The 25,054-nt window shown below is 31.7% G+C and overlaps 2 protein-coding genes across 2 annotated transcripts in view; one reads left to right on the top strand and one right to left on the bottom strand.

Annotated features, from left to right (window-relative positions):
• Positions 1 to 465: 465 nt before the first annotated feature.
• LOC130441389 (uncharacterized) lies at positions 466 to 7,029 on the top strand. Its single transcript, XM_056775054.1, has 2 exons — positions 466 to 1,318; positions 6,446 to 7,029. Exons 1-2 carry the CDS (start codon positions 578 to 580, stop codon positions 6,887 to 6,889), a joined length of 1,185 nt encoding a protein of 394 aa, XP_056631032.1. The 5' UTR covers positions 466 to 577; the 3' UTR covers positions 6,890 to 7,029.
• A 5,948-nt stretch (positions 7,030 to 12,977) lies between these two features.
• The window catches only part of LOC130444370 (nose resistant to fluoxetine protein 6-like), a 28,409-nt gene continuing 16,332 nt past the window's right edge, over positions 12,978 to 25,054 (bottom strand). Inside the window, exons 7-12 of the mRNA XM_056779467.1 lie at positions 22,997 to 23,165; positions 22,718 to 22,911; positions 18,348 to 18,673; positions 17,238 to 17,380; positions 13,978 to 14,083; positions 12,978 to 13,152 (exon numbers count right to left, since the gene is read on the bottom strand). Of these exons, the coding sequence (XP_056635445.1) occupies positions 13,100 to 13,152; positions 13,978 to 14,083; positions 17,238 to 17,380; positions 18,348 to 18,673; positions 22,718 to 22,911; positions 22,997 to 23,165 (991 nt within the window). The 3' untranslated portion in view covers positions 12,978 to 13,099. The remainder of the gene's footprint in view (positions 13,153 to 13,977; positions 14,084 to 17,237; positions 17,381 to 18,347; positions 18,674 to 22,717; positions 22,912 to 22,996; positions 23,166 to 25,054) is intronic.

Here is a 25,054-nt window from a genome sequence, read left to right as displayed (position 1 = left end):
AATCCATCTATATTGGAAAAATTCATTAGTATCATTTTGGACAGCATTACTAAAGTCTAATGATGCACAATCCTACTTAAAACTGATGTTATCAAAATTTTTACCAACTGCATTTCTTATATTAATGGAATTATTCGATTCAAATCACTTTCTACAAAGAAAGATTTACATTAGTGCCGATAATACCTAACCAAACATGATCTTCAAAGAAGCTTTGTGCTTTATGTATATCAACAATTTATGGAAATTAACTGTTCTATTAACATAACTATAACTCTTTGAATATTTTACTATTCCCATTCAGATTTTATACTCATCTTAATCTATTTTCATGTTCTTCTATTTCTTACAACGATTTTTATTTAACAAAAATCCATAGATAATTGAAACCTTTGTAAATTTATACAGTTATCAATTTCCTATCTACAAGCCAGGAGTGGTGAGATTATAAAATAATTATATATCAGTTATCAATTAATCTTTTAGTAATACCGACAATATAAACTATGAATTGCCACTTTTAAATCTCACTTCAATACAAAAAAAAATCAGTGAAATTGCACCGAACGCTTTCATCATGAGTGAAAATAGTTTGAACGTAAATATAGAGGAAGCATTGAAAACAATATTAATTGCAGATACCTTTGAAGATATAAATGTTGAAATAGAAGAATCTTTAGAAACCAATCAGGCATTAGTTAAAGTAACAGCATCAAAGCAGGGTGTTTCTGAAGATTTAAAACTAGTAGCTAATATAGGAAAGAGTGAAAATGTTTTGGAAGCATTTAAAAGAGAAGCATATATATTAAAAAATGTAATTCCACTGTTTCTAGACTTGCAGAAGTATTTGAAGATACAAAATCCTTTAACAACATTTCCAAAATGTTTCAATTATCTGGATAAAGATGGAATTGTAATTTTATTACTTGAAAATTTAGAAAAAGCTGGATATACCAAAATAGAAGGTGATTTAAATGAACACAACTACAAACTGGTACTAAAAACAATTGCGAAGTTTCATGGTCTATCCCTTGGATTACGTCATCTACATCGTAACAAATTCGACGAACTACTTGGAAATTGTCGCATGATTAGTAAAAACATGTTTGAAGAGCTAGCACAGTTTTTCACTTCTCGTGTGGGAAAGCTGAAATTCAATTTGAAATTGCGTATGAGATTGGATTTATTGAAAAAATTCGATAGAGCACTTGAGAATTTCAGTGGAAACAAGATTTCAGAAATCTTGAATGAAACAGTAGAAAAATCAGTATTGGTTCACGGTAACTTTCATCACAACAGTGTATTATTGAAACTTCAGGTATGTACCTAATTGTTATATACTACTGCTCCATCGTATTGTGTAGTCTAATAATGGTAACAAAACTTTTATATCCCTGTGAACTGAGATGCAAAAGATTAGAAATTAGAATGTCGTTTCTGCGCATGCCGATATATGATTGTCATTTGTCAATTAATTATGTCCTTTAATATTGTGTCAGACATTTGTAGCTTATTGTGAGTATGATGTTCAGTTAGCTCAATATACGTTATAGAAAAAAATTATTTCACCTAACATAAATTGTTAAATTTTTTTTTTGTATACAGGTTAAATGGAACGGACTGATTTTCTTTCCTCTTTTAAATGTAATATTCTATATTTTATAATTAAAATAGAATTATTGTTAAGCAGTCCTCCTGTACAAAAAGTTTACAAATTTATTTTCCATCGCTTCTTTTTTTAGACGCCGCAATGAGCCGGTGTTCTTTAAATAACCAATTATATTTTCTACATTCATGTTTTCACCTAGAGTTAGTATATGTTTACCACTAAGTTCTATATCACAGGTTTCGCATTTTGGTTAGTCTCACTTGGTGTGATCTGTTTGATTTTGATTGTGGCCAAGAATTCACTGATTGTTCGATTTGTTTCAGATTGTTTATCTACGTACTTAACAATTTAGATTTAATTTCGCATTTCATGCCCTGAAAACAAACTTTGTCTATTTGGATAGAGTCCTGTTTACTGGTTGCTGATTATTTTTCATCGTTCATTTTGCTAAAATAGGGATCAATCTATAACATTCATCCATTACTGGGAAAATGTTCATTCTTTTTCCTTCAATTTTCAAGTTAATTAGCACAAAAACAAAGAGAAAACACCATATGTTGGTATAAATACAGGATTTGGATTTTTTTCTAAAATTCTAATCAACTTTAATATATTCCAAAATATTCCGTGATTATAGTTTTACGTTCAGATTATTAACATTATTATTAAAGTTCGAGAAGTAAGATACAAACTTATGGCATCTTACGTTATCTATGAAACCTAGGAAGCATATTTAAACAGTCCTGGCATATCCTAGCAAATGTCGCTTCCCCACAAAAAGCTTGAAAGCTCACACTCACAACTTTATCGGTTTGGTGACATTTTTATTGCTTGCAAGTTGCAAGAGAGAAATGAGTTTCTAATCTGCTGATATTTTGCTTTATTTTTCTCAGAAGTTTTCAAATGTTTCTTGATGCATTCTCAACCAATTTTTCTTGTCTAATTCTCTAGCTAAACTGTTCATCAGATTTCAAAAGCAAGACATCTGCACTTTTTTTGTTTACTTTAATTAGCTTTGTTATTTTCATTTTAAAAATGCCTACAAAATCAAGGGTGGGACTTGTGCAACTTTGGTCACAGGGCACGGGCCCACGGGAACTCTCTTTTAATTTAACTTTTTAATTTATTGAAGAATATTTTACCGTGGATTCAAATATATAATTATGACAATGTCACATTTTCATGAATTTATGAAAATTATAGATCTAGGTTAGTTACTATTTAATTAGGTGCGCACGTGCTAGTTATTGCTTGCAATGTTTGCATAACATAAAGGGGTTCACGAGCCTGATCCTCGTTCCAGTAATGTGGGGGCCATGCACAAAATATCAAATAAAATTTGAGGTTTGGAAATTGTTTACTCTATCTTATGAAATTTGAATTAGTGGCAGCCATAATGCAATACCAAGAGACTTACAAACGACGTGCAATTTTTGCTAAGTAAAGGCCGCTTAACATGGTGCGTTCAATAAATTGTGAAATATTCCATAAATGAATATTGCACGTCATTTCACATTATTAAAAACTTTTGCGATGGCATCATAGTTAACACTAACAAAAATTCCATTAGTAAAAGTTCCTAACATCAAATTTTGTTTAATATTTTGTAACCGGCTTAAAAATGAGAATAAAAAACTGAGGTCACTGGGCTTGTTTTTGAAGCCTATGGACAGGTTGTTTGTTAAGTCAAAAGATTCTTTAGATTTCAAGCTAGAATCTTAGCAATAAAAATGACACCAAATCAATAATATTGCAAGTGCAATATCTTGCATGAAACAATCACTTCATATGCGCATGTTTTTTATCAAGAAATATTGCGTCTTGTATCGCATTGCACGTTATATTGCATCATATCAAGCGGTTTTTACTTGAATTTTTGAAGTATGGTAAGTAAAACTTATTGGTGATATAGGAAGGATGAGATTTTTAATGGAACCACAGAGCGAATATTTGAAGAATCCGTATGATCTGTATGCATCATTACCTGTAAAAACAGTATTTTTTGTCAGAAAACAGAACTTTCAGTCCATTGTTGAAGTTAATACTATATTTACACATTAAGTTCAATTTTTTAAAAAAACTTCAACTTCAGATATATTTGGTTGAAAAAATTTTCCTTGAATTTATCTGAAGCAAAAGTTGAGGCTGGGCTTTATTGATTTGAAAATTAGACATATTTTTTCGATGAAAAATTTCCAATGTTTCTGTATCGTACTCAAAAAGCAATTGGAATTAGTTATAAAGCAGTAGTTTTTGGAGTTCTAGGAAATTTTAAATTTGAAAACTACAATGCTGAAATTTTGAGACCATGGGCAGATAATTTTCAAAGCAACATGGGGAAACACACACAGACAAAGAGAACGTTTTCATAAAAAAAAATGTGTTTCATACAAGGTCAATGCAATGAAAACATGATGAGAGTTCCTCGAGAGAAAGTACTTATGAACATAAAAAAGTGAATCGTTGCAATTTTTAATTATTTTTCATGTTTTTAGTTAGTTTGCTAGTAAAACTACATAAAAATAATAAACATGTTCCGAGGAGGTTTACCCCAATTAAAAGTTAAAACCACAGATTCTGAAAAACATAATTCAAACAATCTCCTAAATTGCAAATCAAACTTTTCAACGTCGTGCAATTTTTTCGTCTAATTACGACCTCGAGATCAAATTTCGTGTTTATCGGTATTACCTGCATTTTGAAGTTTCTATTCATTTATAGTATTTTATAGCAAAAATAGAATGTTTAACTTCAATTTTTGTTAAGCATTCCTTATACGCAAAAGTTTATAAAAACAGATTTTATAATATCTATTATGAATCAGAATCAATATCAACTGATTACATTTTCTTACCAAGTAAACATTTTTTGATGATTCTTTTAAGCGTACCATGATCAACCTTTCTGATATATTTTGTATGCAGATACCCAGCAGTATTTGCAACAGTTTTTTCACTTTTTTTTATTCGTATTTTTCTCCTACTATTGAAATGATCCGTTTGATCCGTTTATTTTCAGGCTTCGTGCGGTATAGAAATCTTTATTAATAAATTTTAGTTGCAAGCAAACAATTTTCATAATAAATACCCAGTATACAAATCAAGCCCACTGCTTGTAGAAAAATTTACTCTAGTCATGTTACATAATTCTTAATAACTTCTTTGTTAAATTCGAGTATTGTATTCATATCTTTATAAAGCAATGTCAAGTAATATTGAACTTTGTCTACTATTCACCCTCTTATCGAAATAATCTCTTCCACTTCATATAATAATAACATATATTTACATATCTTTATAAAAAAATACAAAAACAACATTTCAACATGTTTTATGTTATCACTAATTTCACAAACAATAATGCATATGTAATTCTATGAATGTGAAAAGAGTGATTCTTGAAAAATTATGATTCACAGAATATATCTGTTATTAAAATATAGGTACATATACTTATAAAATTTAATAACAACAACTGTAGATTATCTAACATAAAAAAAAATTTGATTGAGATCTCATATACCATTAATGTAGTGAGTTTGGGAAGAATAAGTAATGCTGTTAATTTGATTTTCAGAAATCAATTTATTTTCAATGTTAAAAATTTCTAAATCCTACGAAACCATCACAATTCACTTCCATTATGTTATATACTCAACTTTTTCTCCTAGCAATTTTATTGCATATGGGTGGTGCAATGTTTAAAAAATAGATTGAAAAATGAAATCAAAAGGTTTTTCTAAATATTTCCAAGTAAATGATGCTCTGATCTACGAACAGAAGTTATGGAAAGCTTCCTCCAGTGTTGCTATTGTATTTATGCCTTTTCACTACGGAGTTTGTGTAAGATGCATCAAATCTGGACTACAAGAGGTCCCTGAAATATTACCTTTTTCGAAATCAGTCTACTTGGGAACATCCGGTTCACAACCACGATGGAATCATTTGACGTGTGATTGGTTGAAACCAAGTTCTTAAATTAACTATTTGTGAAGTTTTTACATCTAGAGCTAGAAAAACTTCCAATATCGCAACTTAGTGGTCAGTATTAACAAAAACGTTTCGCCCCTGTGCATTTTTGAAATAAAAGAACCAATCGTTCCTCTTCCCGAGATTGCTACCATAAAGTCACTTAAGGCATATGCAGTGGTTTCTAGTGATTCAGTTATGACGGTTTGCAAACCTATTAATGGGGACAAAGTTGGAATTTCTGGAACCGTTGGTGATAGTCATAATGAACACAATATTTACTACTACTACTACACCAACACCCACAATTACACTGTTTGACGCGCGTTTCGATAACCAAGTTATCGTTTTCGTTGCCGTCTTGTTTATCGTATTCGTTATCGTCTTCGTTATCATCTCTGAAGACTGCTGTGAATGTTGGTGTAGTAGTAGTGTGAACAGTGTGTATCAAATCTAATGGTTACAAAACGAAAAGTTTGTTTGAAAATGTCATAAAAAGTGCCCTACTGTTTTATGATAGTGATAAAACATGTTTTTGTTTTATAAAACTAAAATTTATTTGATGATCATTGTCAAAACAACCTGTACCTTCAGAAATAGTTAGGTAGATATTTGAAATGTACCTAAACAAAGTATTAAATGAAACTGGTATCAAAAAATGATGCATTCAGCTCAGAAATTATCAAACTAACAAACACAAAAAAATTAGACACCTGAGCAATTATAACTACGAACCAGTAGCTAAATTCGTTGATAACATTCGTGGCCTATGTTTTATAATAATCAAACTCTCTCTTACTTTTCCACCATTTTCACGAACTTTGTCATTCATTAAGATTTTATGAACTGATAGTAATTTTTTTTTCAGGGAGAAAATGCTACTGATGTAGCTCTAGAAGGTTTCCAGACATCAGGTCTTCATTCTCCAATAATCGATCTATCTCACTACTACTTCAGTGGTATTGGTAATGATTATTTTTCTGGAGTAACCGACTTTTTGAAATTTTATCATGAAGAACTTTCTTCATTTTTGAAAACATTGGGATGTAACGCTGAAGAAATATTTTCCGTTAACACCCTCCTCGACCACTGGCAAAGATATTCCTTTTACGGATTCTGTTTTGCCATAGCATCTTTAGAATTAGGATCGCTCAAATTAGATGACGTATTAACCGAATTCAAAAAAGGAGAGGAAAGAGGTGAAGCTGTACAAAAAGCTCCACGAGAACCTCGATCAGAAAATATTATAGCTTATAGAAAAAAGTTGGAAAAGATTGTAGAAGGTTTTTTAGAGTCTGAAATAAGATTTTGATGAGGATACGAGGATTCAGTTTTCATTTTTTGTTTCACAATTTCGTAAAATTTAATATGTATCACAGTTTATCTAGTAATGTTTATACTTGAAGTTTTTAGATCAAACAATAAACTTGAAACGATGACCACTTTCTTCAATACCTTGTGTAATTTGGGAAGTAAGTATCAATAGGAAGTATCAATAGGAAGTTTGAGCAGCAAGATAAATCAAACTTCTAATTTTGTCAAAATTCAAAAAAAGTATAGGTACAATCATACCATAAAATATTGTGAGATGAATCTACATCTACATCTACATTGTTGTCAGATCTTTTCTTTTTCCGGAAAAATAATGAGCTTTGTTATTTTAATTGGATAACCCTATATATTTTGGTGTTTGTAGAAATCCTTAAAAAATACTGATTTTTTTTATTATCAGGTTTTGTTTTATAAACGATGTTTTTTAAGTGACTCCACAGAAAATAGTCTAAAGGATTCATGTCGGGTGATCGCGAGGGCCATTCGATAAAGCCACGGCAGTAAATTAAACTGAGAATTCGTCAACTTTGAATTTACTTAACACGTTATTGTGCCGATTTTCGCCGTGGTGTCTTATTTTTACAACTGATACCAAAAAAATAAGAAAAAGCAATTATATTTTGTGATTTCAGAAATCGTTAAAAAATTAAAAAAAGCAATGTCTGAAAGTTAGCAATGTCCTGATAAACTGATAGACAGTGCTAGGAGCTTTCCACATTTGTATGACAAATTATTAATAAGCTAATTAGAGGTTTTTACGATAAATCATTTTTTTCTAAATGTTTCATATGCGTTTGAAGTTATATTAATGAAGTAGGAAACTTGGTATAGTAATGGATGGATATTTTATTTGTTTTTTGGAACATTAAGCCTCTAATCTTGTGAACCAGTTCACTAGTCAAATGGCAGACAATAGGGAATAATGGGACAATAGAGAATAATTTTCAAAAAAAAATAAACAGAAAAACAACAAAAAAATACAAAAATATATCCCCAAACTGAAGGGAACCGTTTTTACTTAGTCTTCTTCGAACCACTTGGTCTTCGTTTCTTCTTTCTTCCGTAGCTTAGACAGCACAATCACAAACTAATTCACCACAACCCCAGCCCTACAGAGGAGCAAATCCTATATCAGTGCCAACTCTAACAAACCTTCCTATAAAAAAAATTTCCTTATCCTACCCAAAAATTCCTATCAAATCTCTTTCTTTCTCTCGCAACTTTAAGACTGTGGTTTTCAAGATTTGAGAAAAAAATTTCGATCGGCTTATGAGTTGTTACACTGTATCTCTCATAAGTAAGCCTTCGACTTGGATCAAAACTAGAAAATATTTTCTATTAAAAAATATATTATTTATCAAAATAAAGTTAAAAATATTCTAATTCTTCTACAATTTCTGGCTCAGAATATCATGGCAGCTTGGCTTCAGTGGCACCCACTCACATAAATTATTACCGATGACCAGCAAAATGAAGTTTTAGAGACAGACCAGTTGTTTTGCTCATAGCACACCACCCGTGACTTTTCATATGACAATTTAACAAAATTATTATCCAATTATCAATTGACAAGAGTGAGAACTGTCATTAATCCATAGTTTATGTGATAGTTGTAGATAAATTTATAAATAATATTGATATAGATATAATGAAAACGGACATTGGAATATATTGTATTATATAAAGGATTGGAATAAATCACCGATACTCGAAACGTTGAAAAAATATCTCATTGTTCATTCTCGAGCATAGTATATCTCTCTTCACACTAACGAGTATCATCAAAACGGGACTGAAACTAATTGTCGTCGCACTCTCCAACTATCATTAGGTAATGATTCCCTAAGGGGCGTGCCGTAAAACTTCAACATTAGTTAACTGAGCTAACGAAGCCTCAAATTAATTTAGTAGGTGTAATTAGAATTTAGCAACACTAGAATGAACTTGAGATGTAACGGACACGTATGTCTTAAATAGCGGTCAACGATAATACGCGGCAAGATTTCATATGAGCACTCGTGATTCCCCTAACATAATCGTAACTTCGTTTTTAGTTGAGAGGAGATAAAAAACTTGTGAACCTTGTGGAGTATTGGATTGACGATTAATAATTTCTTGATTCATGTTTTTCAGAGTAAATTTGTTGATATAAATTTTAAATAATTGAATATACATTTGCATTCCACGTGTGAAACTTTCTTGACGAAAAACTAATTCAAATAATTTTCGCTATTGCTTGAATGTAAAAAATTGTCGCTCTGCGTTTTCAACATCTCCTTCGGACTCAATTTTTTCCCAAGAATTCCTCCACGGATCTGAATAAATAGTAATCTGACGGTGCAAGATCCGTACTGTATGTGGATATGGTAGGAGTTCAATACCATCAAATTCTTGCATATTATTCTGCGCAGCTTTTACAGTATGTGGTTTAGCATCTTAAGAGGTACTTTTTTAGGTCAACCTTAATATTTTTCAAATAAACCCTCATACATTCGCATTCTTTGTCCACTATATACCTCGACATTGATAGAGACCTTCATAATTCCACCACACACACACGACAAGATTTTTCTCAACCACTGATTTATCATATTCGAATTGTTAAAATAAATTAATTGTCCATCGCGTCTAATATGAGTTGTTTCCATACCTCTACTCGACGTTTCATTTGAAAATTTCATAGATCTTACTTGATGATAATAACTGGCAATATATGGTATCTTTAGGAGTTCCGAGAGACTCCAATAATCGGCAGTACCAATACTAGAATGGTTTTCTATTGCTCCCCTTGTAACCTCAATATATCATGCTGATGGACGACCTGAAAGCGAACGATCTTCAAGCGTCAAATCTTCACTAATAAAAGGATCAAAACAACTCTAAGCCGTTCGCTCATTAACTGTGTCTTCTTCAATTTATACTTTAATTGCTGCCACGGTTTCTTTAAACTTTTGTTCCCAATTATGACTCGATTTGTATTTGTGGCACTCCATACTATTTATTAGAAAAACACACTGCTTCATCAATAAGTATAGATAAGATTATTGGAAGAAGGTAAAACAATTGTGCTCTTCATAAAATTAGAGACTAATTTTTATAAGTCGCGACATATTTACATAGATAATACTTTGTTGAGAATTGATCAAATTGACATCTGACCCGACCTATCCCAACCTTGACCCTATCCTTATCTCACACTATTTTGTTTTATATAGAGTCAAAATTGGTAACCACGTTTATATTAATTTTCAATTTAATTTAGTTAAGTTAGCAGGCGACAAGCACTCTTAGATATGTTTAACTGTCAGTGTTAGTATGACGCAAAACTTGTGACAGGCAAACGTGATCCAATTTGTAATTTTAAGAATTTTTAAGTATTGAGCAGCAATCCGATGATTGTTCAGAGTTTTGTTAATCAAAACAAGTATCATTTCTCAACAAAGAACCCAAACCCACTGAAAATAACAACATACTTTAACTGAACTCTTCCAATATTTGATGAATCATTAAAAATATGTGAAGTCTAGCCCATGTTGACCATGAAACTTACAGCTGTTGTTTGCCTACGCTGCACAGACATTTCACTATTGCTAAGTTGAAACTACTCTTCTACTCAACAATGATTTGGTTTTTTCTTGGTTTATTTCTAGACCGACTTTCCCTGCTTCTATTCCCAATTTGGTGATTGCCCTTATTAGTTATCCTGCCCCCCATTAATTCGAATTATTTATTTAAAAACTATATTCAACTATATTCAATACATTTTTTAATTAGAGAATTTAATGGAAATTGAGCAAACTATGATCGACTATTATAAATTTAATTAATCCAAATCTCAAATTACTGTTATAAGAAAGGACTTTGTTGTTGGATAATTACTAATGATAAATTTGGACACAGAATCCCCATTTAACATTTCGATGAGAACATTATGAGTAACAAGCCGACAGGATTTCCCTTAGATAAAACATGATCTTAGTTGAGGACATATAAACTCGGGAATAACAAGATGACATTTTCCACATATAAACTGGACGAGGGTTCATAAGGAACTTGATTTATTTTGAAAGTGCTGGACAACATAGATAACGTAGGCGGTTTGAAGCTACGAGACAATACAGTGTCGTAGCCTCAATTTTTAAAACTAGGAATCGAAATATCACAATATTTTGCTTTTTAACGAAATATTAAATAATAGCACAGGATATATATATATATATATATATATATATATATATATATATATATATATATATATTTAATTTAATCTATTTTCCTCAAATACTCAAATACTATTCCAAATATGATATGAAAACACAACATAAATATAGATGTTTGTCAACAATGACGTACGAAGTTTTTTTAGTGGGTTCGCTAACTTCAATTGGCAACTCTGCTAAATTTTACAGCCAATTTAATAACTGATAGTTGCTTTTTGTGAAATTGGGGTTCATTATGATTAGCCTTGTATCAAAGTAAATTTTACAAGGTATTAGTATTAAAAATATAAAAGTAATGCTCCCACGTTAAGCAGTGCACGCTGGAGAAGCTATAGACGCTATATAAGTATTCAAATATATACAAAACATTGAATTTTTCGATGTTCTTAGTAATTAGGATTATGTCCTTCCACTTTATGGTAGATTTTACGCGGGGACTTTAGATTAAAAGCTTCCAACATTCAACTTATTCAGAAAACGACCATCGCATGCATCGCCAATTCGACGAATGTGCTGAAGTACAAGTTGATAATGATATTGATTTGCCCATTTCAAACTTCGTTTTCCGATTAAGCCCATTTTTAGCTGAATGGATACGTGAGAAAATACAATGTCACATTTAGAATGAGAATAAACCACTTGTCTAAACATGGGAAATTACTATTTGGCTTGCTCTATGGACTGACGAAGTCATTGGTACAAAAACAATGATAAGATAAGTAACCAACATATTATTAGAAGATAAGATGGAGATATCACATATTGAGATCTTCGAAAAGAGAAGAATTATATGTTACTTAGAAACTAGACTTAGGAGGAAATGGAATATTGATCAGATAGAAGGAACACAAGAAGTGTTACTAACAACAGAACAAATAAAAGCAGATATGAAGTACAATCAGTGAGAGAACTGGGCAATCTAACAGGAATGAACAAAGTACGGAAAGAAACAGAATTCAAAAGAACGAGGTAATAAAATTGTAAGGAAAAGAAAATAAATAGAAACCACTTAACTTGGATGAAACAAAGAGGAAAATTAATTGATCACCAAGATCTTCTGAGTTAGCCCCTTTGAACTATTTTCTTTGGGTTTATATAAATTCACGTAGATAAATGATCAGAAACATCATTCGAACAGTTATTAGTGATATACGGCTCCGAAAACTTTGTGATAAACGATGTTACAGATCACCTCTTGTACTCGCCAGCCATGGAGGTCCTATCGCCTAAATCATATTTAAACATTAATGTCATAAAATCTTCCATCGAATAGAGCCCGTTTTATTGATATTCAAAATATATTTCTTCATTTTATTATGATTTGAACTTGTTTAACAGTATATTAGATTTCGACATTATACCAACGTTGCGTTTTGTATAATCTTAAATAGATCGGATCAGTCTATTGATAATAATTCAAGAAAATCAACTTCTTGAGAAACGACATCATGCTTAAGAAGTGATAGAATTCAGTCCACAAGTTTCACTATTTACTATTTACTACTACTATAGCTATACAATACTAACTAAATTTCTTATTTCTTACAACTTTTGATATGTTCTTTATTTTATGTCTCCTCTTATTTACTTTACTATATAGTTATAATTTTATAGCCAGGAAATTGGATTTCACTTTTAGAATGATGAAAATTATATTCAAATATTTTTTAATCTTTCCAATTATTTCGCAGGTGCTAATCAGGCTTATGAAAGAAGTAATGAATAGAATAATAAATAGAGTTTTCAGTTTCCAATTTAGAGAGGACAGCTGCGAAGGAAAGAAATTTTATTGGTTTAATTTTGAATTTCTGAAGGTAATATTTCAAAAAAATAAAAATACAATGCATCTACAAGCATAAAAAGTAAAAAAATAACTTTATTTTCATCTACATTCTCTAATAACATTACATTTAGCAATAAATGGAAACTATGCTGCAAGTGATCACAAAAATGATAATCTCTTCGTTTATTTATAGTCTTGTACCTTCATGTTCTTCTTTTTTAGGGTGCGTCACTACTCCACCTAAAAACGCCGCAACAATGGTGATATCACATCAAACTATTTTTAAATTTATAACCGTTTCCACGAACCATTGCGCTATCGAAGCTATTTTACATTAGAAACGATATTTGTAACCAGACTTGTTTTACAAAAAATTGTTATGAAATTTGTGAGATAAAGTTGAAATACTATTATAGAATTACATATATGTAAAATAGAATATTCTGTTTCATATAAAAATCAATCAATTCGCGGGATATTACTAAATAGCTCACCAATTTTGTTATTGAATTACGTATTGTCATCAAAAGCCAGAAAATATTCGAACTTTCAAGAGAATCGGTTGATCATAAATTGATAAAAATTCCATCTAAATACACAAACAATTAGATAAAATAACAAAATTAATGAAATGTGAACAATAATGTTTTTAAATTGGAAATTCTATGAAAGTCATAAGTAGATTTGTTTAAAAGATAGCATGAAAAATTTCCATAAATTTCAAATTTCTCTAGAAACGGACAATTACGTAGCATGCTTTTAATCTGAGAAGTTTTTCATTACCTACTTTTAAGAAGCCTATAAAGTAAGTTTATGCTTCTGGATGTCTTTTACCATGAGCGTCTGAGAAAGTAAGATTAATATCGGATAATTTTTTACAACCATAGGATTATTTATGAGAACCTCATTTTCAAGACACTATTTGATGAACTTCTTTCGCATCCTATCGAATAATCAAATCTTGTTGAGAAATTAATCGATATGAATATGTTTTTCGTTTCTCAATTAATAAAATTTGGAATTTATATTGTGAAATAGATTGTTGACATTTTTCTCGTAACTTACCTCTCCAAATCAATTTTTCTAATGCAATCATTGGTGCTTCGAACAGTAAACTTAAAATCAAAGCCAACAGATAAGCCAAAACAATATCCCCGGCAGCCTTATGAATCTGTAAAATTATATTCAAATCACGAAGTATATTTTAAAATTATAAAGAAAATTAGAAACTGAGTTTTCAAATATTATTAATATATACATTTTTTTAATATAGAGAGAAAAAGGAATGCTTTTCTATTAAATCTTTAAAATATATTATAATAGATGAAATACTCATCACCGTTGTATTGCCCAATAAAATCTTCAGAGAAAAACATTTCATAAAATCAGAGTCTTCGCCATTAGCTTTAGCGCAGTGTTGGCCAACAGAATCATCAAAAAACTGTGTAACCTAGTTAGAGATCTGTCTTGCTATATAGGAATGTTTGGGGGAAATAATTTAGACAAACCAACAGAATAATAGAGAGGAGATAAAATAAAAAAAGCCGTGAGCAGCAGAGCTCCATCACGAAAGTCGAATTTTTCGTCGAATGAAGAATTTAACTAATACATAAACAAATCTTTCCATAAAATGAATTTCTTGGAAATGATATCAATTCTCAATCTTATTTCTTTATATGAAAAATTTGCTATTCCTCAATAACTTTTCATTTCACAAGTTAACTCTCTCTCTCGAATGAAAATTCATAATTTCAATAGACCCGTGGGTCTCGAACCCTCTTGTTCACCCTAGCAACGATACTCGTATTATTCATTAAATAGGAGGCGGTCCAGTTCAACAATTACAACGATCAAAATGATTTCGGGCGTTTTGTGCTAGAAGAACTGAAGAAGAAAACTTTGAACTTGAGAAAGACCATTCTTCAACATCACCCCTACTTGCATGCGAAGTTCGAACCCTCTAGTTAAACTTTTTCTGGCCAAAAAATAAGAAAATATAACAAAAATGACCATAAAATGGGGAAGGGTGGAGATGGAAAGTTTAGACCTTAGACAGGAAATCATCTCACAACTAATTGAACGAACCTACATGTGAAATTTCATTTTTCAGTCGCTTTTCGTTTGACCTGCAGAGGTGAACAAAGGTCAAAAACCACTTTTTTTGCACTGCGACCCCTCGAAATATTCATTCAAGCCATGTATGCTAATTTTGAACCAAATTGGACCCATAGCAATTGCTCGAGAGACGAAAATAAGAATTGTAGCTTAAACAGATATATAGATATATATTTATATAAACTACAGACATTCGAAAAACCATCAAAATCGTGTTCAGGAGGTCTCAAAACATGGGAAAAATGATGTGCTCCCCATTTTTCTTCTAGTCATGCCTACCGTAATAGTCTAATTTTTCCTTGAAAAATTCGACCAAAAAGATATAGAGAAATCCAAGCACGTCGAGAAAATAAAGTCATACTAAAAACATATTAAATGGGCTTAGTTTAGCTTAGCCCCGTAAGAACATCAGGAAAAAACCTGCTTAGATCACAAACGGATGGTTAGGCAATCTAAACCATCGGTTGGTCTAAAAAGAAAGAAAACACCATTACTTGCAATATAAAATACCAACTCTTATACAAGGGCCACTCTGTATAATTTGAGATACCCTGAAACTAGAAGAGTTACAGCTAGTATTTTTAATTACGCCATTCTTTAGTGCCAAGCTCTGACTGCAGTTGAATCACTGCTCTCTCTCCTCTTTCTATTATCCTCCAGAGGATGTGACACCATTTATATATGATTCAGCAGTTGTTTCCATGCTGGCCTATCCTCATATTTATAAAGGGTTTTGTTTGGTCTACCCATCTAGTTGGAGATCTGCTTCTTGGGCGTTTGCACTCTACTTTCCCTTCTTTGATTAATCGTTGCATCGATCTTCTAGCTATATGTCCCAGGTACTGCAGATTTATTCTGGTTAGCAGCAAGTATTCTGCCCATAATACTCGTAAGAGTAGTCTATGAACCCACATTTCGAAAGCCTCTATTCGGTTTTTATCTGCTTTGTTTTCGTGATAGATTTGTCTTTCAATATTTTATTTAACTCGGTAGGCGCTGATCTTGCCAACCAAGATAGTTAAAATTTTTTACTACCTAGCTACTTCTGATCTTTGTGGAAAAATGTTGTCTTATCTATCACTTTCGCTTTGAAATAATCAATTTTTAAGCCATATTTTTTGCTGATAACAGACAGTCTGATCATAATTTCTGTTATTGCTGGTATGTTTGACGTGTGTCGTCAGTGAAGCGTAAGTTGTTGATTCTCTTTCCGCCAACTGATATTCCGTATTCCCACTCATCTAGAACCTCTCTCATGACGTATTCGCTTCAAACGTTAAATGAGGTAGGTGAAAGAATGCAACCCTATCTAACTCCCGCGGCAGTTCTGAAAGTTCCCAATTAATCCCCGTCGATTCTGACTGTCGCGTTGTTTTTTTGATAGAGGCTGCGCACTTGTTGAACCAGGTGTTTTGGCGTTCCCATTTCATTAATTATAACTCCAGTTAACTCTATCACACGCTTTTTGATAATCTACAAAATAGAGATAAAGTGGAATATTAATTTCTCTAGCCTTTCCAATAAGTTGTCTGATATTTAATATTTGTTCCCTAGTTCCCTTTTCTGGCACAAAACCTGCTTGCTCCTATGAAAGCTGTTGCGAAAGAAATGGTTTCAGACGGTTATGTAAGATATGCAGGAAGATCTTACTAACGTTAGAGATAAGAAAAACCGTTCTGTAGTTGCAGCACTCCAAGGGCGAACCTTTTTTGAATATTGGAATAATTTTCTCCCCAATCTTCAGGCCATTGTCCTGTTTTCCACATAAGGTTATAGATTTCTTGCAATATTTTGATTCCTACTTTGCCCATATTTGATCCGCACCTGATGAATCACTGCTAGCACAGAATAAAGTGGCACATACAATTTGCCAAAATATGATTTTTTCAATTTTCAAAATTTCAAGGTTGGTTTGTATAAATAGAAAAGTTTTGCAACACGCTTTTGGAGACGAGAATCTTTCAAGGGCATGTGTTTTACTAGTATAGCAGATCTAGTAAGTGATGAAGCATAGTGATGAAACGTCCTCTAGTAAACTCTATTCCCTAATTACTAAAACAATAATAGAATGAGAAGATATAGTATATCTGTTTTTTGAGGCCATTCTGAAACATAACTGGCTTTAATTTGTTTAAATGTGGAACCAAAAACTTTGAACTTAACTGAAATCATTTTTCTGAAATGGGAATTATAATAATTTCAAAACTTACCGTGTTGTAAGTACTTGCGTAAACAGGCGCTCTGATAGTACCAGATGAATACATTTGAATGATACCATGGCATAAATATACAGTATAAGTGAGTCGACTTAATATTACCAAAGGAGACTTACTCAATATCATGTAAACCAAATCTGGAATTTATTGTGTATTTATTAAGCAAACTATATACTTAAAAACTATAAGGCATATCACCTAGTTAGTGAATCATGCAATTCATGCTATTCATTTACAGAATGTTTCCTTTTATCCCGTTTTTTTTTTCTAAGCAAACTCATTTACTTACGTAGATGGTGAAGTTGGTTCTGTTCATTACATTCATAGAATCTAAATTTTGAGAGCTGAGGTAATTCTCAGAATTTCTATTTAAAACAATTTGCGGGAATATTAATTCATTATTTGTATCAATTTAACAAAAAATATATGAAAAATTATAAACTAGTTAGTAATTCTAGCATTTAATTTTTTCTTAGTTTTCTATTTATACATTTTTTTCTAAATTCGTGTTAAAACATACATTAAATCTTGTTACGAACTCGACTATTGACGTAGATCGTGAAGCTAACTCTGTTCTGTTATAGAATTTAAAGTTTGGCGAATGTGGCAATTCCCAGAAGGTTCATTTACATTTTTTATACTGCGTCAATTTTTTCATATTGGTTTTTATAACTTATTGACAGTATGTTATGGCAGTTTTCATAAAATCAGTTTCTAAGAAAGCCTTTTTTTAGTTTACATTCTAGAACCGAATGGCTGATAAATCTGTTTTGCTTAAATTTAGCGCTTGATAAAATCAGTAAATAATAAGATTAAAAAGTAAACGGTGAGTTCAAATAAATTAGTGAATAATTAAGTCTTCGTAGATAATTATAGTGAATAGCGAGTAGTTTAGTGCTTAAAGCATCGTTTAGTGTATCTAGTGTAAGGGTACAAATAAATTAAGTAAATAAAATACCTCGTGTGTATGAATCTACCCCACCGTAAAAACACTTTAAATAAATTAGTGAGTTTTTTTTCTTTATAATATATATTTTGAGCTCTCGAATTTACTTTTTTGTTATATACTTTGGTCAGAATTTACAATGTTCCACTTGTACTTACTTCCGTATCCAGAAGAAGCTGCAATAACGATCCAAGCGATCCCCAAACTCCAACTTGCGTGATAAAGAGCACCATATAAAGCTGAAATCCAAACTGGAACTTCATGAATGAAAAACACAAAAGCTGTATGTAATGAAATAAACATCATAGACGCGCAAAGAATCCATCCAGCTCGTACCCATAGAATTGGAATTTTGAAATGGCTATTTTTCAGTCTGTATTTGATATAACCAGTCAGAGCTCCGATGTAATAGGAGCTAGCTCTTAGATGTCCTGGAATATACACTCGCAAGAAAGTGCTGTTTTCAGCTGGATGTAATAACATGCTTGAAAACAAAAAAACAAATTTACAATCTTATCGTCTATCCCTGTACAATATACTAGCTGTTGCCCGCAGCTTAGTTCAAGTTGTTTTTTATAATCATCAGAGCAGTAACATAAAGTAAGTATGTTTATAAATAATATTCTATCGAAATGTCAATATTATTACGAACTCGTCCACCTACATAGACCGTGAAGTCGACAGAAAAGACAATTTCCAAGAATCCTTTAGATTTGCTAACGACATATTAATAATTTCCAGTACATATGACGCTCCGAAAAGTAAAATCAATAGATGGAGATTTAGTGAATAATTTATTGACATAGTAAGCACACCGGGATAGTACAAAGTAAACCAAACAATGTATTTAAATAAATTAGTAAACAAGCGTTTAGTGTATTTAGTGTTCATGAACAAATAAATTACGTAAGTAGGTTACACTTTGTGTATAAATTCATTATCATTAAAAACTGTTTGAACAATAGGAACATTACAATAATATTGATTTGACTAGAGTAGGAGCTGTCATTAATTGTTAATATTCTCTTTGTTATCCGTAATTTTGTAAAAGTTGTAGACAAAAAAGATAATTTCTCATTACAATTTCTGTATATTCTGTTAAAATTATCAAATACATGTTTCTTTATTGAAACTCTTATTATTTTGAAATTTCACATATGTTTGAATTCTATTGTATTCCACAATTAATTTCATATCGCAAGGAGTTTTTGTGGAAAATTAACAATAAAAATTCAACTGCTTGAGGCGGATTTTTAAATTGGAATTTATAATTGTTTTTATCTTTGTTATGCGTTTCTGAATACCTTTTTTCGCCGATAACAGATTCGACGTAGAAGTCTATATAGTACCTACTGCCGCTAGCAAGCTGCGTGCCCCGGTATCAGAAGAAACCGCATACAAAATCAGTCATAATCATTCTTTGAAATGAATAAATCGTAAATAATAATATTATGTTACATGGAACCTAACAATTCATTCATTCTTGTGATAAAATAAAATTGTAATTTAATTTAAGGTATATATGTAAAAAGCTTAATAAATAATCATTTGGACGTGGAAATTATAGTACTTGTTTGAATCTATTATTATGGCTAAAGTAAGCTTTTAAAGCAAAGAATAATACCAAGAGCACAAAATGCAAGTAGTCTAAGTGAGTCTATTAAATATTTATAGTTCTGTTCCTTCTCATCCTCATCCTGGCTCTAGGTTGTCACCCCACCTCTTCCATGGTCGTCCTCTACTTCTTGTTCCAATTAGAGATTTATCTTTCCCTATTTTTACCAGTCTATCGTCTCTATTAATAGCGTACTCAACAAGAAAAAACATGTGGCTTCCGAATACTCATTTTTTTTCCAAAATCATCTTTTTTCAAACCAATTTGACTTTACCTCTAATTAATGACTATATGTTGATGGAAATTTCGACTAAGGTTCTTCGCATAGTTGTTCACTATTCACAAACCTTTATATACCAGGATTTTATTTAATATGCAAATGAATTTACAGTGAACGGCGTTGAGACTGATTATTGTAGATAAAGGCTTAAAGTTTTCTCCACTCCCAATTGTTTGGACTGGCTATTTAACAAAGTGCAAGTATGGCCTGTAATAGAAATATCTGTTTGTTATTTAACCTAGTCATGGTTTGGAAAAATCCAGCTTCCAGTGCTGAAGAGTCTGAAATTCACCATTGGTTAAATTGGAATTGAGAACTGATATTTTTACTTCCTAACTAAGTGAATTTTTTGAGGATGGGTAATGATCAACGAGTAATGAAAAACGCTGTTCAATCAATCAATAATTACATATCAAAAAACGAGACTTTTTCCTTCAAAATTGTGGAATTGTAGTACGAAACAAAAAATCAACGCTTGTCAACCCTCTCATCATCAATATCTTTTAGCTTATCTGAGTCCACTGCTGGATATAAACCTCCCGTAATTCTGTACGGCATCTACTCAGTTGGATTGCATTACCTTAATATCTCGTCGGAGGACTCCCCCTAATACGGTGTGCGTATTAGGGGGACTCCGAAATATTTCTTATCCAGCATTTATCTGTCAATCCAGCTACGTTGCCAGCCAATTTTAATTTTGCAATTCGTTCAATTACATCAGTAGTGCCAGACACTTGCCGCAGTTGGTTAATAGGAGTTTTGTTTCTAAGAGAAAGTCCCGGCATACGATGATCCCATTTTTCTTTGTACAACGCGTACCTCATTCACAGAATATTTTGTGATCGTCTGGGTTTCTGCTCCATGAGTGGGTACTGCCAATATGCATTGATACATAACCTTTCTCGTCAGGCATTTTGGCAAATCTGATTTGAAGATATGATTGGTCACTTCTGATGCAGATTTTATGCCCTAAATATTTATACGATCTGGCTTGCTTCGTAAAGGCTTCACTACAAAAAACTGTAATTATCAAAATTACATTACAAATTTTGAAATTTCTTAATTTATTTTTGAAAACTAAGTCCATTTTGAAATTAAAATTGTTAGTTGGTTGTCTACTTTCCTAGTCTTATATTTTCCAGAAATTATATATAATTCTTATCTGTGACCGAACTGACCTAATTCGCTTGCGCCCAAGTGTCCTATGGGATTAAGACCTTCAACTAAACTTAAAAGTGAACACCGCTCCGGAATAATTCATGCCCTTTTGGTCGTATCTTCAAAGTTATGAATACTTTCTTATCTCACACTGTATTAAACATAGATATACAATGAATATTTGAGCTCAAAATACAGAAAATCTAATTAATAGAATCAAAATAATTGCGTTAATTAAATTCATACGTTAATTATAAAAAAGTAACTGGTAAAATAAGTTTACATTTACAGTTCACTTAACGGAACTCTGTTGTTTACCTGGGACTCAAATCGAAAAAAATATAATTCAACTGAAGTATCGTGAAAAAATGAGAAAAGTCATTACTTTTTTTATACACTCAAATTTTTATCGCATCATGCTTTTACACTTTTCCATGGTCGCAATAAAATTCGGATTTTATGTGAAAATATTTTATGGTTAATAATTCGAAAGAAAACACTAAAGGTGAACCGTCAGATTAATGATATTCACCAGAATATATTCGACAAAATATTGCTATTGTGATTGACTATAAACCTATAAAAAAATCAACGAATTTAAATATCTCGATTACAACATCAATAACAAATTGGATTTGAAAATAAAAATGAAAATGTTCATAGCGATGTTATAGTTCTTCCAATATCAATTGCAGATTATAAAAACTCTTGCCGACAATTTTGTTTGATCTACCATAGGCGTAGATACCTCATTTTATAAATTTATTATATACACAGATATATAGACAGATGCACTTGATTATACTCCTACTTGGAACTTGAAAAAAAAATCATTATTATACCTCGCTAACTTGCTACAACTGATTATTAAATTATAAAACGTGAATAGACGAGTAAAATGTACCTGCCTGTAAGGGTGTTTGGTTTAAACAAACAGGGTACCAGACGTTAACTGAACCATTTTTGTATCCCATTCGTATCTTTCGTGGAAAACGAAATTTCAAAGCAAAAAGCATAAAAGTAAATAAATTCTTTGCAAATAAAACAAAAGGAAAAAAAACATTTCAAATCCAAAGTCTCTTTATAAATAATCATGGTAGTCAGAATCGTCTGAACTAGAGTCATCTTTTTATTGAATTATGAAGTGTTGTGAAGAGGGGTGATACCACATACTCATCTTCTTCTTTGATAACATGTTTTACACACTCTTTCCACGTGGTAGAGAAGGTTAAGACAAGCGTTATATACATCTAGGGACAATCCTGGTGCGGCGTTGATTGCTGCTTTTAACGCAAATTCCGTGTAGACCTTGGAAACACCAAGGCCCTTGAGTTAATGAGTATGTGTATAATAAGATAAGATCAGAAATTGGTGAAGATAATGTGGGCTATTTGCACATATATTGTCATAAGTGTATGTGTGTTAATTTTTTTCAATCGTTCAATTAATAAAAATGGGATGAGATTAATACCCACCTCATGTACGGTATCAAAATGGGCATCTCATCATAAATGTATATAGTAGTGAAGACCAATATTCCCGAGACAACTATGAATAAAATCGTAACTGCAATACCAATGATTGGTTTCTTATAATAAAGAAGACTTAACAAAGGTATTAAAAGGAAAGCCTGCATATCACATGCCATATACCAAGTCTGGAACATACACTGTAACAAAAAGCAATACTCGAATATTTTGCTGTTGTCAAAAAATCTGATTTACCAATTTTTATATAGAATAATAAATACTCACATAATTAGAAGTTCCAATATAGTTGTTGATAAATAGTAAATTGGCCCACCATACGTTCCTGCATTTTTGTTGTTCAATCTCTATTCTTTCTCTCCATAAAGGGCCATCACCAAATTTCACAAATATTGTACAATAGAAAGTTAAAATCACTACATACACAGATACCATTCTAAAAAATTAAAAATAGACTTAGACAAATAATAGATACATTCTCGAATCACGACAACATAATTTTAAACAAGTTTAGTTAAATAATTATTAAAAGTGTCATTATTTATCTATATTATTTTGTGATCTTCTATTTCAATTATCTATTCTCATTTCTAATAATATATTCAACGTATACTTCTTTGTTGGTCAAATGTATCTTTCTCTGTGTTATCAATGATTCTTCTTCGTGGAAACTGTACCTAATGCTCTAAATCTCTATCTCTCATATTACTAATTTCTAAATACAGTGGACCCCCGGTAATCCGGCCCCTGTCTTATCCGCCACCTCCTTTAATCCGACATGGTCTATTACATGTACTATGTACTGAATAATTTTTTGACAATCTTCGCTAATGCATGATTGAACAAATTATAACTTGTACGAACCACAACTACCACATATTGAACTCGACGCGTAGGGTATTGTTTTGATTCTGACTGCTTAGTTTGAATTTGACTACATATGAAGATAGCGGTGCGGTCTAGCGGTCTAGCGTGTGTTCATTATTTACTGTTTATTCATTGTGTATTACGTATTCATACTTAGTAATGTCGTCACAAGCTCAGAAGCGAAAGCGCAAAACGCTGACAATTAAAGAAAAATGTGATATTTTAGACCGCCTTAATCGTAACGAATCTTTCAGTAGTAGTAGCAAGTGAATACGGCGTAGGCCGATCTACAATTTATGACATTCAAAAAACCACGAGAAGATTAAACAGTTCGTGTCAACTACTGACTGTGGACCAGGCAAGAGACAGATACTCAAGAACATCCAGAAGTGGAAAAAACTTTATACATGTGGTTTCTTCAGGAAAGAAATAGGCATGCGCCTATTTTGGGACCCATGTTGACTATGAAAGCTAAATATTTTTATAAGGAAATAATAAAAAAAGATGATTTTGTGGCTAGCAAGGGATGGCTAAAACGTTTGAAAAGTCGTTATGATATACGTTTAATGACTATTATATGAGAGAAACTTTCTAATGATGCCACCTGCATAGAGCCATTTAAATTAAGATTTTTGCAAAGGGCGAAAGATTTAAATCTTAACTCGTCACAGGTGTGCAATACAGACGAATAAAATACGTTTATTCAAAAACATTGATTTACCTGTACACTATTATGGACAAAAAAGTGCGTGGATGACAGAAGATCTTTTCAAAAAGTGGTTTGATGAATGCTTCGTACCAGAGGCTAGAAAATGGTCGAAAGATCATAATTTTCCTCAAAAAGCGTTATTACTTCTTGATAACGCTTCTGGTCATCCGTCTGAAGAAGACTGACAACTAAGGAAAAAATGCATCACTGCGCCAAACTGCACTGCACTGATTCAACCCATGGATCAGCATATCATTCAGTTTGTAATGCAAGATTATGAGAAAAACCTACTTCTGAAAGCCGTACCAAGAAAGAACAACCTACAGAAAAAATGTTAAAAAAATTTAATATGAAAGACTTGGTTTTTGCTTTTTGTCGTGGAATGCATACTGTCATCAACTATTACATCGTCTTGGAAAAAGTTATGGCCAGATATAGTCACCACTCCTACCAACGATCCACAAGTCAGTGTAACTTCAGAAGTACTACTAGAGCAAATTTCTGCTGAAACAAAGATAAGTCCTGAAGATTTTGAAACCCGTTACCATGGAATGGATAAAGATATTTTTCATGAAATGTCTGACGAAGAGATTATAAAACAGATTTCTAGTTATACAACAATAAATCAGGAAGATATCGACGAAGTAATTGCAACTAAAATCTCGCGTTTCAGCAATGCTAAGCAAAAAAAATGATGAATATTTTCATGCTTCATAAATTAATTAATTCATAATTTTTTATTATTTTAG

This window comes from Diorhabda sublineata, chromosome 1, assembly GCF_026230105.1.
Source record: "Diorhabda sublineata isolate icDioSubl1.1 chromosome 1, icDioSubl1.1, whole genome shotgun sequence".
Lineage (NCBI taxonomy): Eukaryota > Metazoa > Arthropoda > Insecta > Coleoptera > Chrysomelidae > Diorhabda > Diorhabda sublineata.
This window is presented reverse-complemented; position numbering and strand designations above follow the sequence as displayed.

Coding starts and splice junctions, on each gene's coding strand:
- LOC130441389 (XM_056775054.1), top strand. CDS start 578: ATGAGTGAAAATAGTTTGAACGTAAATATAGAGGAAGCATTGAAAACA. Junction 1,319..6,445: donor GTGTATTATTGAAACTTCAG/GTATGTACCTAA, acceptor TTTTTTTTTCAG/GGAGAAAATGCTACTGATGT.